Here is a 17,865-nt window from a genome sequence, read left to right on the forward strand (position 1 = left end):
AGTGATCTAAGTGCGGGGGAATTGCTAAATAGATTATGGTCTATCAACCCAGTGTAATATCTTTAATCTATCAAAATACTATACTTAAAGGGTATGTGGAAAACATGAAAAAAATTCTATAGCATAATGTTACAGCGAAAAAGGAAGATAAAACAGTTTATGTAATATTATATTATAAAACTTACACATAATAAAAAGATTAGAAAGAAATTTACTCTGTTAGTAATGTTTGTGATTGGCCGATAAACCCAATAAAAATTTTCTTTTTTAAATGTTGTATTAGCTCTGACGTGGGGGAAATTCTAATTTAAAAAAAAAATACAAAAACAAAACCCATTCTGGTTCTGGTTGATTCGAGATTTAGCAAAGAAATGATAATGAAATGATAAAAATTACTAGCATACATATTTCTTAAAAGAGAAACCTTTCCAATGTAAAAGAACTTAATAGAAAGGAAGAAAGAGGAGTGGGGAGCTATGCTTTGTAAATTAATGTAGCAAATGCTTGATAACAGGATCCAGGACTCAGACTGAATTCAGATTCAAGCCTGAAGCCTGCTTTCCCTAGGTGTGACCTGGGAGAGGTTCTTCAGCTCCTGTGCTCCAGTTTGTTCATCTGCACAATGCACATAACAACAGCATTGTCCTCATAGGGTTGTTGGGTGGGTTACATGGGCTCATAAGGCATGTGGCACATGAGCCATAAAGGAAGGGCTATATATGTAAGAGGTGTTATCTACCTCATTGTTTTCATCTCCTCATCCTTATCTAAGCTCAGGAGTCACAGGTCTCTGGTGATCAGAATCCAGCTTCATGACCTACTTGCTGTGTAACCATGAGAAAGTTGGTTTTCCCTCTTTAAGCCTCATTTTTTTTATTTGTAAAGTAGGGGTAATAAAGTACCTGCTTCCTAGGGTTATTGTGAGAACTTAATGAGATCAGGTAGGTCACATGCTTAGCACAGGGCTTGACACATAGTGAGTGCTCACAGCAGAAATAGTAGGGAGGTATCAAGGGCTGACACCATGGGGGTGAATTCTGTTTTTCTTGAGTTCCATTTTGAACCATAAGGAAACATGGAAGTGAGCTAATGGGCAGGGCAGTACAGTGAGTGAGCCAGCAATGTGGGCGTTACTGTCCACTTCCAACAGAGTAAGGTAGTTGAGGATCAATGATAATCGTAATAGTTTATATGTTTATATTGCTTCATACTTTTCAAACCTCTACCTGTATATTGGCCCCTTTAATAGAACAGTTCTGGAATGTAGTGGACAGAGAGCCTGTGCTCATTACTGCTATTTACCAGTCTCCTAGTCCCTTCCCCATGTTCATGGCCTACTTCAGCAACTATGTAACCTCCTCTCCATTCTAGATCTAGCTGATCTTGATACTTGGTGTTTAGGTAGATAATATGTCCAGTACTTTGGACATAATGGAGGCCTTAGTCTTTATTTTGGTGACAACCCATCCCTGTGGCCATATCTTGGGTCCTGTTTCCCCGAGAGTTTTTCCACCTCTAAAATCTTAAACTTCAATTTTCTACTCTTGAGCCACTTTTTACATATGTAGTAATTTATAGTTTTGACTTGTTGCTGATAGGTTAATTACTCGTAACAACGTACATGTAACCGTGGATAAAAACATTTACCTAGTTAATTTGTTTTTCACTTTTGATGAGGCAAGGGGTGTAGTACTGGTAAACTTGTAGACTGCCCAAGAGGTAATTGTACTCATGGGTGATTCGTTTAATCAAAGAAATACTATCATAACACTCTTTACTCGTTTTAATCTCAAATATCTGTTTTCTAAAGAAAGGTTATGTATATGTTATATTAAAATTTATTGCTTTTACAGTCAGTCTGGATAACTGGAATTTGAATTTTCTGACTTAGTGGGAATAAGAATGATAATATTAGCCAGTAAGTTATACAATTACTGTAATGGTTTTTTAAAATAGTTGTTATCAGAGGCCGAGGCAGGCAGATCATGAGGTCAGGAGATCGAGACCATCCTGGCCAACGTGGTGAAACCCCGTCTCTACTAAAAATACAAAAACAACTAGCCAGGCATGGTGGCACGCACCTGTAGTCCCAGCTGCTCAGGAGGCTGAGGCAGGAGAATCGCTTGAACCGAGAGGCAGAGGTTGCAGTGAGCCAAGATCATGCCACTGCACTCCAGCCTGGTCAACAGCGAGACTTTGTCTCAAAAAAAAAAAAAAATTGTTATCACTCTAGAACCACTTTTTGAGGTTGAATATTAACTTCATTTGTTAATGTATTTAAATAACACTACATATTTTTCCTTCACTTTATGAAGTTTTCTTAAGTACAGGGAATAATTTTAAAGTAAATTTTTATTGAAATGTAGTGTACGTACAGAAAAGTATACAAATCATAAGTAAACATAAGAATTTTTTTTTTCATGAAGCGAAAACACCTGTGTAACCAGGTGAGTCAGAGCATTACCAGCACTCCCCAAATTCCCCAAACCCTCCTTTCCTTCTTTTAGTCACTACCACCCCCAAATATCCCCAGGTAATCACCACTATGGGACATTAAAGGCAAGTCTAATAAATGAATATTCATGTGCGTCATCATTTTTTTCTTCTTCTTTGCCAATCTTTGAATGTATTTATGTCTGCTTTTTCTGTTTTTAAATGTATATTACAATAACAGGTATATAGTTTTACAAGTCAAATAATAGTAAAAGGCTCATTACAAAGTATACCAATTTCCTTCTTTACCCCTCCTTAGTCTTCAAAATCCTTCTCCCGAAAAAGAAACCCTTTAGCATCTCTTCTGCTATTTGCACATTTCCATATTTCATATTAATAGGTATTATATTACTGCAATTTTTTAATTAAACAAAATGAGGCATTATCTGTTGACTTCTTCTTATAGTAAATGAGAACTGTCATACCGGCACTTCCACTACTTCTCTTTCTTATCCTAATATATTTATATTAACGATTTTGGTTAAACACACTAAATGCCTATGCAAATGATATTCAAAATTAGTATTATAGGATACTGTGATTATGGGGGGCTTCTCTTCATTTTTTTGTGATGTTAATAATCATCTTGGTTTTTATGTTTTTCTCTTTCTTTTTAAGCCTCTTGTCTGAAGTCATGATCTCTCCTGTCTTTCTTGTTCTGGCTTTGGTTCTGGATTATGGTCACTCACCCTTATGATTGCCAAATCCAGTGGAATCTTCCATTCCTGATCCTTCGTGGATGTACTTTCCTTGTAACTTTCTCCTTCCTTGGTTTGCATGACATCACTTTGTTACCTTTCTGACCACTCCTTTAGTTTGATGAGTGAGTTCTCTACTTGCCCTCTTTTTTTTTTTTTTTTTTTGGAGACAGAGTTTCGCTGTTGTTATCCAGGCTGGAGTGCAGTGGCGCAATCTCAGCTCACTGCAACCTCCGCCTCCTGGGTTCAAGTGATTCTCCTGCCTCAGCCTCCCGAGTAGCTGGGATTATAGGCACCCACCACCACGCACGGCTAATTTTTTTGTATTTTTAGTAGAGATGGGGTTTCACCATGTTGGCCAGACTGGTCTTGAACTCCTGACCTCAGGTGATCCGCCTGCCTCGGCCTCCCAAAGTGCTGGGATTACAGGTGTGAGCCACAATGCCCAGCCTACTTGCCCTCTTCTTAAGTGTTGTGTTCTTTAAGATTCTATCCTCAGCCTTATTCTTGCCCAACAGTCTCTTTAGGCAATATCTGCCATGACCCTCAATGACTCTCATTATCTATTCCTCCAGTGTGGAACTCTTCTAAGCTCCAGGCCCAGCTATGTCACTGGCCATTGAACATGCAGATGGGGAGCATGAAACAAATTGGTCATTGCCCCCTCTCCTCTCTCTTCGGGGGACATCTGCATATGAACTGGGCAGAGGCATTCAGTATCTGCCTTACCTACAGTTTCATCCCCTGTCTACCCCCTACAACAGACAGATGCTTCACCTCCCTGCCCTTCTGCAGTTCCCTTCATGCCCCTGCAAACACACACACATACACAGAGGAGGCACACACCCACTTGACCAACTTTTTCCATCTTTAATGCCAGTACTACAGCTCTTCATTTTTATTGGCAAGAACACCAAAAGCTTTCTCTCCCCACATCGTCTCCCCAGTAGGCTAAAGTGAAGGGACAGGATGTTGAACCAACTGTGGGATTCCAGAAGAAGCAAAGTATCACTCATTATTGTGTTTCATTTTTACATATTAGTAACTATTTTAATAGACCATCTTTTTCAAAACATGTTAATACCTGACATGCTTATAGAATGACCACTTGAAACAAGTAGTACACATTCAGACTGTTTCTTCTGCATTGTTACTTTCAGATTTAAAACACCAATGGGATTGTAATATGATTTTCATTACTTTCAGATTTAAAAGTACACATGTGGGATTGTAATGTGAATTTACAGACAGAGATAATGTACCTTGTCCAAACAGGAAAAAAAAAAGCACAACTGAATTTTCTGTCTTCTTTTATCACTATAGATAATTAGGACCATGAGTCTGAGTTCACATTCCTAAAAGTATCCACGTTCCAGAGGAGCCCCTACTCCTCAGCCACATCTCATATACAGATCAGAATGTTCTAGGAGGAGACAGCAAGATCTCACACTGGTTGCATTTCTCTTAGCTACACTTTCCGGCACAAGCATTTATTGAGTCAGGGCAATTGCCATATGCCAGGCAGTATATTAAACACTGGTGATACAAAATGATAAAATGCCATCGTCTCCCCACAGTTCACGGTAAAAATAAAGATGCGGGCAGCTGTCTCTTGGAGTCTTGCTTCTCGAAGTGTGCTGTACAGACCGTCAACATCAGCATCACCTGGGAGCTTACTGGAAATGCAGAATCTTGGTCCAAGATGGATCAGCATTTTTATCCAGGATTTTGCATTTCTAACAAGCTCTGATGCCGGTGCTGTCAGTCCATGGACTGCGCTGACTAGCATGGTGTTACAGTACTTTCCTCAAGCTGGTTCTTTTGCTGTCCCACCATCAAAGGAGTGGAAGTTTGAGGTGGTGTTTTCTGTGCCTTCAGATACACAGCCTAATGTAGATATGATAGATGTGCCTTTTTATAATATAACCTGCTGCAGGCTGCAGTTTAATCCATCTGTCAGCATTCAAAGCATCTGGGATAGAATGTGTAAAGACTAACTGATGATAATAAGATAGCCAAGAAGTTAGGCTGGGCGCGGTGGCTCACGCCTGTAATCCCAGCACTTTGAGAGGCCAAGGCGGGCAGGTCACGAGGTCAGGAGTTCAAGACCAGCCTGGCCAACATAGTGAAACCCCGTCTCTACTAATAATACAAAAATTAGCCAGGCATGGTGGTGCACACCTGTAGTCCCAGCTGCTTGGGAGATTGAGGCAGGAGAATCACTTGAGCCCAGGAAGTGGAGGTTGTGGTGAGCCGAGATCGCACCACTGCACTCCAGCCTGGGCAATAGAGCAAGACTCCATCTCAAAAAAAAAAAAAAGTGGTGAGCCAACTTGAGGTAGTTGGAAAAAGAGACACTTACTAGATACTTCGCATGCACATGTATTAGCAGTTTGTCATTTAGTAATTAGGAGGGGCTGAGGAATTCTTTAAGCAGAGTTAGAAAGGTTATTATAGCAGCCCAGATTGAAGTTAATGAGGCCTAAACTAAGGTAGGAGAAGCTGTATTTAGGATTGTTTTCAACGTTGTTTTCAATGTTGTTCTATTTAGGACAACAGCTATTTCACTGGCCATTGAACATGCACATGGGGAGCATGAAAGAAAATGTTGAAAACCAAAACAAATCAACATTAGGAATGTTGAAAATCAAATTAGTAGTTGTGGCAGAAGTGCAAGAGAATCTAGGTTGATGCTCAGGTTATTGGCTCTGGGAACTGTGTGGATAGGCTCACCTAGAGATTCTAGGAAGAAGAGCGATTTGAGATCTATGTTTCACCTTGGATAGATGGAGAGGGATGTCGGTATGACCTGTCTGGTAGGTATTGAGGTGCACAGTCCTGGAGCTCCAGAGGGGAATCTGGCTGGAGTTGCATAGACACTAGTGAAGCCTCCAGTCACTCAGAGAGAATGTTCCAGGTAAGAAGAGCCAAGCACCGAACATGGGGCTCTTTGAATGAAAGAACCCTCTCCGGAAGCTTTTGAAGGGACATCCAGAGAGGTAGTCAGCATGAGATCCTAGAGAGTGCTTCAGGATTGAATTTTATTTTGTTTTTCAAAAGCTTAAAGGTGATACTCTTAACAAATTTCACAAGGTTTTCATTGTCATTGTCTTTGATGATGGTGAGGTAGCTCTTTGTTTTTGTTGTTTGTTGGTTTCTAGCTTACCAGTTTCTCCTGTGCATTTTTAAGGTTCTTAAAATTCTAGTCAGGGCAGTGATTAATGGGATGACTGATCGAAGTGGAGATGTCACAACTGGCCTCAAAGGAAAGCTGCAGGAGTTATTTGGCAGAGTGACTTCAAGAGTGACAAATGATGGAGAAATCTGGAGGCTGTATGCTCAAGTATATGGAAATGGGCAGAGTGAAAAGCCTGATGAAAATGAAAAGGCAAGTCCTTCGTTCCTCCTGAGTCCTTACCTTTCATTTGAACATGTCTGTAGTAGATCTACTTTTTTGATGGGTGGAGGAAGAGTTTAAGAATCTGAAAGATAAGATTAGTATGCCTGAGTTCAGTTCTGATTCAGAGTGTTTAACCTACATACTTTGAATTGTGGGCTGTAACATTCATCTTTTTATTTTCCACGAAGTTTTCTTACATGGTTCTCTGTTTCCTCCTAATGGGCCTCCTGAAATGGCCACCCCTCTAAATCTGCAGCAAAGAGTTGGCTTTTGTTATTTACTCTACACCCCTTTCTGCAGGCACGTTGCTAAAGACTACAGTCGATGGGTACAAGGACAGAAGGAGTGTTTAGATCTGAGGTGGGGACTAGGAAAGGAAAAGAGAAAAAGGAACAAGATAAGGATATTGAAAGAGAACTTTTAAGTCAAAACATACACTTTTACAAAGGTTACCCTGCCCTTTCTCACAAGTGTGATAGAACACAAGTTCTACTCAAGTTATGCCTTTAGCTTCTTATCTTAGAACTTAAAGGAGCCTGCAGAGTTTCCAAGGTTGGAATAATTGTTTTATGTTTCTTTTCAAAACACCCACAACAAATCAAGTGTACTCCTTGCGTGGGTTTGGAATTAGCCACGGTACAGCTAATCTGTGGGATTCTTAGCCATTCTCTCCTCCCTCAGTCCACACAGCTGGCTTCCACTGTGGCCTTGTCAGCCCAGAGAACGCGTATCACCTGCACACATGCACACTCCTACTTTCATGTCCTTCCATTTCTCCTTGAATTATGGACTTTCTTGCATATATGGAATTAAGAGTACCCAGAATTCTCTGATCTGTGACTTCTCCCTCAAGGATTTGAAAGAGGGTGCTTTAAACATCTGTGAGATTACCTATATCTACCAGCAAGTTCATTGTTTTAACCAAGTTCATGCCTCATTCTCCAAACAGGGTTTTTAAACTGATGGCTACAAATGCTGAGAAAATCTGTACATTTACAGATTTCCAAACCTGGCCTTTATATTTTTCTGGTTACAGGGAAGTGTCTCAATCCAGGTACATCCATTTGATTTCTTGCCATGGTTTCTTGCCACTGGGTGTGCATTTCTACCCCTTCTTTGATGAGAGTATTAGACGCTGTGCTGTACAACGCAGATGCTGCTTTTTCACATTGGAATTAGTTCCATATGACTTCCAGGAAACAGAGTTTGAAATGTGAATTCTACTTGTTATACTGAATGTTGTTCTTTCTCTTTCCTCAGGCCTTCCAGTGCCTCTCAAAGGCATACAAGTGTGACACCCAGTCCAATTGTTGGGAGAAAGATATTACATCATTTAAGGAAGTTGTTCAAAGAGCCTTAGGACTTGCACATGGTATTTGATGTAACATTTGATATCCATGGAATGTTTTGACTTATTTTCTACTAAAAAAAAAAAAAAGAGTGTTGGTCAAAAGTTAAGTTCCATTATAAATAATATCAAATTATTTCATTATATTGACATTGTTTTTTTAATCCAGCAAACATTCATAGACCACCTACTATGTAATAGGCATTTTGGAATAATAAGAAGAAACAGGATGGAGGCTTATATTCTGCTGGAACAAGTAACAGAAATTAGAAACTTTTTTACAGATGTGAAACACCTTTACAACTTTGTATAACCTTCATTCCACACTGAGTCTCTTTGTGTTGATTACGTAGCATTAAGGAAATCTGTTAACTTTAACTTGACTCACACATAGATCTCTGGAGTACATAGCAATATGCAAAGAGCTATAGCATATACAAAAGAAATATAAAATAGAAGCCTTACCTTTGGGGAATGGTAGAGGATATTGTTTGAGGAGAGGTTTAACCTTACATACAAAATTATATGCCTGTTGGGTAAATATAGTCCAAATAAGTATTGCTTTCAATTATTAATTTTTAAAAATGTCAGTTAAATTTGGTAATGCATTTTTATATTTATATTTGAATATGGGTGCGTGATGCAGTCCCAATAAAATAATGATGCCCCCAATGTTAAGAACTGAATTACAAGGACCTTAAACCAATCCTAAAGTTCTCCTCCTACTTCCCTGCCCAAGTAACCTCCTTGCTGCCACTAATGATTACAACAAATAGGGAGCAAACAGGGAAGAATGCAAAGGGCAGAGCTTTAGAATCAGGGAGACCTAGGCTCCAGGACCGGCTCTACCACATGCTTGCTAGTTGACCTTGGGTAAATAATTTAACTTCTCTGAGCCTTACTTTCCTCATCAGTAAAATGGGATAATACCTACCCATGAAGAATAAATGAAAACATTCAAAGACTTAGCAGTATTTCACACGTGGTGTAGATGTTGATACCCTACCCTCTCACCACCACCGTGTTCCTTCCAAAATAGAGGACTTGAGCTGTAGATGATAAGGGACTCAAAACTAAAAAGAGAAAAATTAAGAACAAGGATAAAGTTTGGCTTGCTTATAAAGAAGTCACAGAACTTTCAAACAATTTAGAAATAAGCTTGGTAGTTGAAAATTCTACTTTTGACCTTTGGTATGTTTGACCTAAAGGATATAAATATCTAATTTCCTGGGTCACCTAGCTTTTGGCAGAGAAGGTAGAAGTACTGAGCTCTATATAGCTGAAAGTCAATGTAGAAAAGTTTGGGAGAACTGCTAATAGAGCATAGAAGGATGTTTTGGGGGTGGTTAGAATTCATGTGCGTGGGCTTAGATGGGATCCAGTCCTTATGCTTTTGGTCGTTGTGGATATAGTATGATATTTGGGGAAACCCACACTGATGTATTAGGTACATAATTAGCAGGGTGGGATTTACTTTGAAAAATTTATCTTATCTACTTCAACTTGCCAACTCTAAGCATTTATATGAACTGCTGGTCTGTAACAGTCAAAGCCACGATATTTTCTGTACTCACCAAGTAATAGTATTAAATCTGTCAAAGAGAAATATGCAGGTTAAAGAGATACTCTAGGAAAAAATCTTTATTTTGCATCTTAAAGTTGGGTTTAAACTATTATTGGCATCATTTTCTTCATCAGGGCAATACTTGGAGAAAAACAAGTGTCCATTCTTTTAAGTTCTCCTTTGACATCATTGAATTATGTGTTCATGCTCCTACAGCATTTTAAGCATATTTGAGTGGATGCCCAGCTTTAGTTTCTAATGATATTTTAGATTTACAAAGATAAATCTTAACCGTTTCCTTGTTAACTTTTGTACATCAGTGCTCAAAGAATAAGCTGGGTTTCTCTGTGTGTGAGTCTCTTCAAAACATTGTTCTTCCACCCCACCCAATTATAAAAAGGAAATACAGTCAAGCATCCCATAGCAACATTTTGGTCGCCAGTGGACCCACATATATGACAGTGGCCCCATAATATTATAAAACCATATTTTTTGCTGCACCTTCCCAATGTTTAGATGGACAGATACTTACCATTGTGTTCTGATTGCCTGCAGTGTTCAGTACAGTCACGTACTGTACGGGATTGTAGCCTACGAGTAGTAGGCTATATACCATGTAGCCTAAGTGCATAGTAGGCTATACCACGTAGGTTTGTGTAAGTATACCCTATGATGTTCTCACAACAACAAAATTGCCTAACCACATATTTCTTACACTGTATCCCCATCATTAAGTGATGCATGACTGCATAACATTTTTAAAAATCTCCACGTGGTTTACTCCTTGGGTTGCTATCATTAAGGTAGCCATGCACTTCAGAAAGCTTGATAAGATATTGCAATCTTGATATAGTATTTGAGGCCTCCCTATAACAGTGTCATCATTGTGTGCTCATCTGTATTGTCTGGAAGGTATACATTTATAGTTTCTGCTATTTTATTTTCTGGGAAAGGGTGGGCTAAAGTGTTTTAGCTCTTTGCCATCCGAGAGTTTTTAAAATAAGAGTTAATGCATTTTAACTGCAGTCTACAGAGGAGGCGCTGCTGCTTCAGATTTTCTGATGATTTGAAACAGCAAGTTATTTCTCTCCCTCTGGCAGTCTCTCTCTGTCTCAATCTATAATGCCTTTTGGAAATGGGATTGAGTAGGAAAACTAATAGAGTATATCTGTCTTTTTGCTTTACTTTTGTTTGTGTCAGAATAAAAATAAGGGATTAAAAAAAGAAATACAGCAGTTTCTGATCTGAACTGCTAGGTACTAAACAGCTCAAATACCGCTGGCATTGTGGTTACAACTTTCCTCTACTAAGAAAAACAGACTAATAATCCTCACTATCTCTGGGCTAACTCTGCTTTTTGAAAATGGGCTTAACATTGCTAATTACTATGCATCCTTTCACCTTTTAATGAGAAATGTCAAAGTCTAATTATTATTCCTCTATTACTCTAAAATAGGAATGTCAAACCTAGTTCTTGCTGGCCTTGGAAGATATTATTAATTAATGACAGAACTCTGTTTTGCCAGGCATAGTCAGCCTCTACCAATTGATTAGTGTTTGCATGCAAAAATAAATCTTTTGGGCTGGGTATGGTGTCTCATGTCTGTAATTGGGAGGCCGAGATGGGTGGATCACTTGAGCCCAGGAGTTCAAGATCAGCCAGAGCAACATAGTGAGACCCCATCTCTACCAAAAAATTAAAAAAAATAAAACATTAGCTGGTTGTGGTGACATTCACCTGTGGTCCAGCTACTTGAGAGACTGAGGTAGGAGAATCACTTGAATCCTGGAGGTTGAGGCTGCAATGAGCCATGGTTGTGTCACTGCACTCCAGCCTGGGTGACAGAGTGAGACCTTGTCTCAAAAAAAAAAAAAAAAGATTTTCTATCCTTGGTCTACAATCTGGAGTATGAAGTAGACTTTAATCCTTGTGCTGTTTAGTGTCGTGTTAAAATAGTATCTGGTTATTGGTCTGTTTAAATTTGGTGAGCATAATTTAGGGAACAAAACCAAGAACAAGTCAGTGGGGAAATATTGGGCATTATGTTTGTACAAAGCTCTTCACTTGTTCTCATAAAGCATTAATAGCCAGGCCTTCTACCAGAAAGGAGGATGCCTTCCTCGTAATTTCAGGTTTTGGTCAAATGGGTTCCACAGAATGCTGCGAGCAGAGTTGTGAGTCACTCTTCCCCATTCCCTGCTGATGCCAAGCCTTGCTCAGGAACTCAAGAACCTGGTTGTGGTCACGTTCTCTAAATGAAGACACATAGGTTGTTGTCAGTGCTTCCTGAATGGTACTTCAAATCCTGATTATGAAAATGCAGTAAGAATTGAGCCATACAGATCTGGCACATCACTTCCTTGGGCTTGTGTCATCAGCAGTTGTGAAGTCCCCATTGGGGACTTGGTAGCATGGAAAGCCACACAAAGATGTGCTGCATCTGTTTTTGTCTGTGTGGGTACTTTGTTTTCAGTAATATTTTGTCTCCTCGCCTAATTTTATTTGTCTATGCACATGTGTGCGTGTGTGTGCTCAAATGCATGCATGTATAGGTGTTTAGAGTCTCTTCTCAGTGATCCATAACTCACCAAAAATCACCTGTTTTTCTCAAAATTCCCTGGAGCTGTAAATGATCATTCTTAAAGGAGGATAGAGAAAGGCCGCGTTCTGTGGCTCACACCTGTAATCTCAGTGCTTTGGGAGGCTGCAGCAGGAGGCTCGCCTGAGGCCAGTAGTTCAAGGCTGTGTGCCACACCTCCAGCCTGAGCGACAGGGTGAGACGCTGTATCTTTAAAAAAAAAGAAGAAGAAGAAGGATAAAGGGAAAAGCTATGTACACAATTTTTCTTTTTCAAAAATAAAAACTTTCCAGGTAGAAGTGTTTCTAAAGTCTGTTACTATAAAATTCTAATTAAATAATTGGCTTTTGTCCCTGTGAATTATTATTAACACTTTTTAATGGATATTTCTCTCCATATTTATCTTCCAGTGGCCATAAAATGCAGTAAAAACAAATCCAGTCCCCAAGAAGCTGTACAAATGCTTTCCTCTGTTCGACTCAATTTACGGGGCTTGTTATCTAAAGCAAAGGTGAGAGTGACATGTGAATTAATTGGAATTGTCATATAGAAAAAGGTCATTAACATCAGCTTATTGCTGTTAAATCTTCTTTTACATCAGTGATAATTTTAGGCCTATGTTATATTTTACATAGCAGCCTCCTCATGGTTGATTGTGTTAGTGAGGATACTATTGGCCCAATGGCTACACCACTGTAAATGTGTGTGACTTGAGTCTTTGAAATTGGCCAGGTGCAGTGGCTCATGCCTGTAACCCCAGCACTTTGGGAGGCCATTGTGGGCAGATCATTTGAGGTCGGGAGTTTGAGACCAGCCTGGCCAACATGGTGAAACCCCATCTCTACTAAAAAATACAGAAATCAGCTGGGTATGGTGGTGGGTGCCTGTAATCTCAGCCACTCGGGAGGCTGAGGCAGGAGAATCGCTCAAACCCGGGAGGCAGAGGTTGCAGTGAGCCGAAATTGCGCCATTGCACTTCAGCCTGGGTGACAAAGTGAGATACCATCTCCAAAAAAAAAAAAAAGTCTTTGAAATTAATGTTCACAATTCAGCCCTTAATGCTTTCCTTAAATTAAATTAAAACAATGATCTTGTATTTATTGTCATTTTCCCCCAAAGTGTGGCATATATGCCACTGGTAAACTTCTGGTTCAAATATATATTCGTTTCAGTACATATTAGAAAAAAGTAGACTAGCTCATCAAGCCTATAATTTCATGAATATTATTGCTTATTTTGTATTTCAAGTAGCAATGTAATGTTTCCTTTTAAAAAGACTCTTAAGTAAAAAAAAATTGACTTAGATAAAAATATTAGATAGGTGGTATATGGATTTGAGCAAAATTGTTAAGGTAGATGGCGATTGAGGTTTGACAACTGAAATATGCCATTAGTTCACAACAACTAACTTATGGACCAGTGCTGGGCCGGAGATGCCTAAGAATCACTCAGGGAGTTTTATTGAAAACTGGATTGATTCTTGGGCTCTATCTGTGACTGATGTAGATTCAGGTCTGGGATGGACCTAGGAGATCTGTTGAATTTCCTGTGTGATTTTACTGTGCAGCCAGATTTGGATTATACCTCTGGAAGCAAAATTTGGACAAATATAACTTCTAGCACAATTTACCACTTACTTTTCTAGCCTTTACTTGCTTTCACTATTGCATATTGGATTGCAAAGTAATTTTGACTTACTTCTGAGAGTAAGTCTCTGGTACACAGGCCACTTCTGAATACCTTTTTACTCTGTAACTGCCTTACCAGAGTTTTTTTTCTTCTTATTAATAGTTCGATCTTTTCAGATCAAGGCATCATTTTTGCCTCTTTAATTAACTTACTCACTTTTTCTATTTATCTGCATGACCCAGGAGAGCTATATTTCCTCCTAGCTTGACAGCACTTCAGAATTGTGTCTCTCAGAAATCTGTAAGAGCTCCCTCAGAGTCAGAAAGGCAGGGTTTTTTCCTGTGACTTTCCTTCCCAAAGTGGGAGCTTTGTTTCCTACTTTTCGATTGTATCACCAACCCATCCACACTAGTTTACTTCTTCAGGGTGTGCTGTGGCTTCCTTTTGTCTGTGCAGAGCTTTGTCTTATGAATTACTACTTTATATAAATCTATACTTACATGACTTGAATAGTATTGTCTGTGCAGGCACTGCACACCTTTCCATATTATGGTAGATCCCCAAATAATGAAAATGCGGCCCCAGAACATCATCTGTGTTTAGATTTTTGTTCTCATTAGATGCCAACTGGATTATCCAAAAATGGGGAAAATTACCCCCCAGTGCCTCCTCTGAAGCATGTTTTACATATATTTGGTAGTCTCTGGTTTCATAGATCTTATACCTTTTCTAATTAATGAATTAGGTTTGTCATCCTGAAATGCATTCCAAAAAAGTCACTTTTTTAGAATACTTTAAAAAGGGAAAATGAATTAAGATTGAAAATGAATGAGGATAACTATGTTAAATTGCTTGCAGCCTATGTTAAATAGGCTTACTTGAATGAATCTCAGGTCTTTTCTTGCCAGGCCAGGGACTTCATGGAAATAAGCTCCTAGTACCTAGAGACTCACCTAACAAATCATCCAGCCCATGCTCTCCCAGGACAGAGTGACTCCCCTGCCCATTTGCACCCTGTCCTTATACAGGTTTGCTGCCAAGAGTGGCATGAAGGGGCTGTTCATGAGAATGCTGGAGAGCCTGGACACAGAACAGAGTCTCAGCAAATTACTCATTTTTTTTCTTTTCTTTTTTTCTTTTTTTTTTTTTTTTTGAGACGGAGTCTGGCTCTGTCGCCCAGGCTGGAGTGCAGTGGCCGGATCTCAGCTCACTGCAAGCTCCGCCTCCTGGGTTCACGCCATTCTCCCGCCTCAGCCTCCCGAGTAGCTGGGACCACAGGCGCCCGCCACCTCGCCCGGCTAATTTTTTGTATTTTTTAGTAGAGACGGGGTTTCACCGTGTTAGCCAGCATGGTCTCGATCTGACCTCGTGATCCGCCCATCTCGGCCTCCCAAAGTGCTGGGATTACAGGCTTGAGCCACCGCCTCAGTTTCTCTGTGCTTCCTCCTTACCCCACAGGGAAGTGATGCAGATTGATTATGATTTGCAAGCACTGTAATTCTTAGTTTAAAAACACACACAAAAAACTAAAAAAAGCCAAAAAAAAACTATGTGAGGCTAGATTATTTTCCTAACAGGTGTCTTCTCTACTGATGACATTGGAGCAGTTCCTACTACATTTTGTTATGAAATGCTGTACAAATCGTATAATCAAATCCAATGAAACAGATACTTGGCAAGCTACGTAAATGATATTTCTGAATAAAACATATATACAGTTGCATGTAAACATGTACTCACGTGTGCACACACACGCATACAATGGGTCATAAAATCCTGAAGCTGATTTTCTTGGGGGCCTGTGTTGGCTCAGCAGGCAGTTCCTGGAGAGGCATTTCCAAATGTTTTCAGCTATGGTAGCATGATTGAAATATGTTGCATTAAACCTCCCAAGGCAATTCCTTTTTCAGGGAGAGGACACAGTTATTGTTACTTTGCTGGACTTTTTTGCTAGGATAATCTTTGTGGTCTCTGAGGCCTAAGCCAAATCAATTTTCAAATAAGTAGCATAGAGGGTATGATTTATATGAATTTGAATATAGAACATATTTGTTTTGCTGCATACGCAATAAATAAACTCATTTTGTTTGGTTGAATTATGCCTGTTCATCCAAAAACCATCCTATAACATTGAAATGAATAACCAGAATTTAGGCAAATGCTTTGAAGAGCAGAGCTTATTTGAATTTATAAGTTCACGCATGTTGTTTTGATTCACCCTTTAATTGCAGCTTGTACATTTCTAGGCTAGTGAACAGAAAAAAACGCTACCATTGCTGTTTTAATTGTATAGTATTATTATGCAAAAGGTTTTTTAACTCCATACTCTGTATCTATTTTATTTTAAAGAAATTTTTATTATTTTAATACTTCTGCTTTGTTTTTTATATTACAGCAACTTTTTACAGATGTGGCCACTGGAGAAATGTCCAGGGAATTAGCTGATGACATAACAGCTATGGACACCTTAGTGCTAGAGCTCCAAGACCTAAGCAACCAGTTTCGAAATCAGTATTGATTCTGCTGGAAGCAGATTCTGGAAAAGGTGTTTTCACCTTCTGGTAAAAGATACATCTGTATATCTGAAATGCAAGATACTGATTTTTAAAATAAATTTGTTTTACGACTTAACATTCTCGGCTTTGTGATGTTCTCAATTTTATATGCTTTCTGAAGTATACTGAATTTTTTAAATTCCCTATTTCTTTAGGGCTAATTACAATTGAGTTCAGTATTTTTATAATTCTTGAGGTATTTTGGCACAAAGAGCAAATAAATTCATTTTGTTTTAAATATAGGGTTTATTCTCTTTCAGCCTAACATTAATTGGATCATACTTTGGAAAACCTTTGTCTAAACAGGTGAAAATCACATACTACAAGTTTGTGAAATCATTAGATTGACTGCTTTATTGTTCAAAAGTGATAAAAGAGTGGATTTGGAGGTAGAAACATTTATGGTTCTTGAGATTTTGTGCATGTTTCAGAAAGATACAGACTTGGTGAAACTGGAAATGTGAGCATGGTTTAACTTCTAAATCAAGAAAATGCAAGAAAAAAATGGCATAACCTAAATTTTTACTTAGTTACCAGGAACTAGGCTGTTGCCCCTTCATTATGTATTCTACCGGCCCCAAAGATGGTTGTTTAATTAGGGTATTATGGGTGAAGACAGCTATTAATGGTGCCATATTACAGAAATGCCAAAGTAAAATGCTTTCAATGTCTGTGGAACCAAATATTGAAGGCAGCAGCTGAGCTTAATAATCTTAGTACAAAAGTCATAGTGAGGAATTCTAAGTCCTGCCTTGCGTTGCTAAATTGTGGGTCCCATGTATAAATCACTTGGCCCTTTTTTCTTTTTCCATGTTGCTATATATAAGATGTAAATAATTTCTACTCGTAGCTTCCTTGTGAGTTTCAACTGCCTTTGGAAACTTAATTCATAATCCATTAAATATTCTGACCATTTAAAAACAGTCTTTAAAAAACTCTTTCATTAATGAATTTTGGTTTTGAATGCTTACCAGTGCTCAATGCTCTCATTCCTTAACCACCTGCTTCTTTTCTATTAGCATGTTAGCCTTAAAAAAAAAAAGTGGGCCTATACCCCAAAGCAGTTTCTCTTATAGCAGAGATAATACCTGTGAGAAAGACCAATACAATGAGTTAACATTAAGGGTCTACTTAAACCTTTTCTAGAAGTCATTGAGGAACAGATGGGTGAATGGATGGGTGGATGCTTGAATGGGTGGATGGAACAAGGTTTTAAGATTAATTTTTATTAGTATCAAGCTATGAACCCTAATAGAAAATGGACAGAAAATAAATACTGAAAAGGACAATCATTCCAGCAATCAAGTAGAAGACTGAAGTAGAACATCAAAGTTGTAGAAGTGTTTGGTCTTCAGTTTGCTTTCCTTGGGTTCAAGGTAGAAAGGCATCAGTGATTGTGAGAAGTCACAAACCAAGTCACAGAAGAGCTATCTCCTCGCAGTCGCGTTCTCCAATGCTGTGCTGGACAAAGTCTGTGCCCTCTTTTATCTTGGAGTGATCTCACAAAAGCAAGAGCTATTAGATGTTTTCCTTTCTTTAAAGGCATAGATCTATTAGGTTGTTTTTTTTTTTTTTTAATCTTACTTATGTGAGTGTTTA

The 17,865-nt window shown here is 38.8% G+C and overlaps 1 protein-coding gene across 3 annotated transcripts in view; it reads left to right on the forward strand.

The window, feature by feature from the left end:
• Positions 1 to 16,342, forward strand: part of TTC27 (tetratricopeptide repeat domain 27) — a 179,743-nt gene extending 163,401 nt beyond the window's left edge. For 2 of the 3 annotated variants that reach the window (XM_003908490.3, XM_021924742.2), the window contains 4 exons: positions 6,382 to 6,579; positions 7,852 to 7,963; positions 12,493 to 12,593; positions 16,107 to 16,342. In XM_003908490.3, coding sequence (XP_003908539.1) covers positions 6,382 to 6,579; positions 7,852 to 7,963; positions 12,493 to 12,593; positions 16,107 to 16,229 — 534 coding nt within the window. In that variant the 3' untranslated portion in view covers positions 16,230 to 16,342. The remainder of the gene's footprint in view (positions 1 to 6,381; positions 6,580 to 7,851; positions 7,964 to 12,492; positions 12,594 to 16,106) is intronic. The other variant, XM_009183967.2, reaches the window with a different exon arrangement.
• The last annotated feature ends 1,523 nt before the right edge of the window (positions 16,343 to 17,865 follow it).

The sequence above is a fragment of the Papio anubis genome, chromosome 14 (assembly GCF_008728515.1).
Source record: "Papio anubis isolate 15944 chromosome 14, Panubis1.0, whole genome shotgun sequence".
NCBI classification, from domain to species: Eukaryota; Metazoa; Chordata; class Mammalia; order Primates; family Cercopithecidae; genus Papio; species Papio anubis.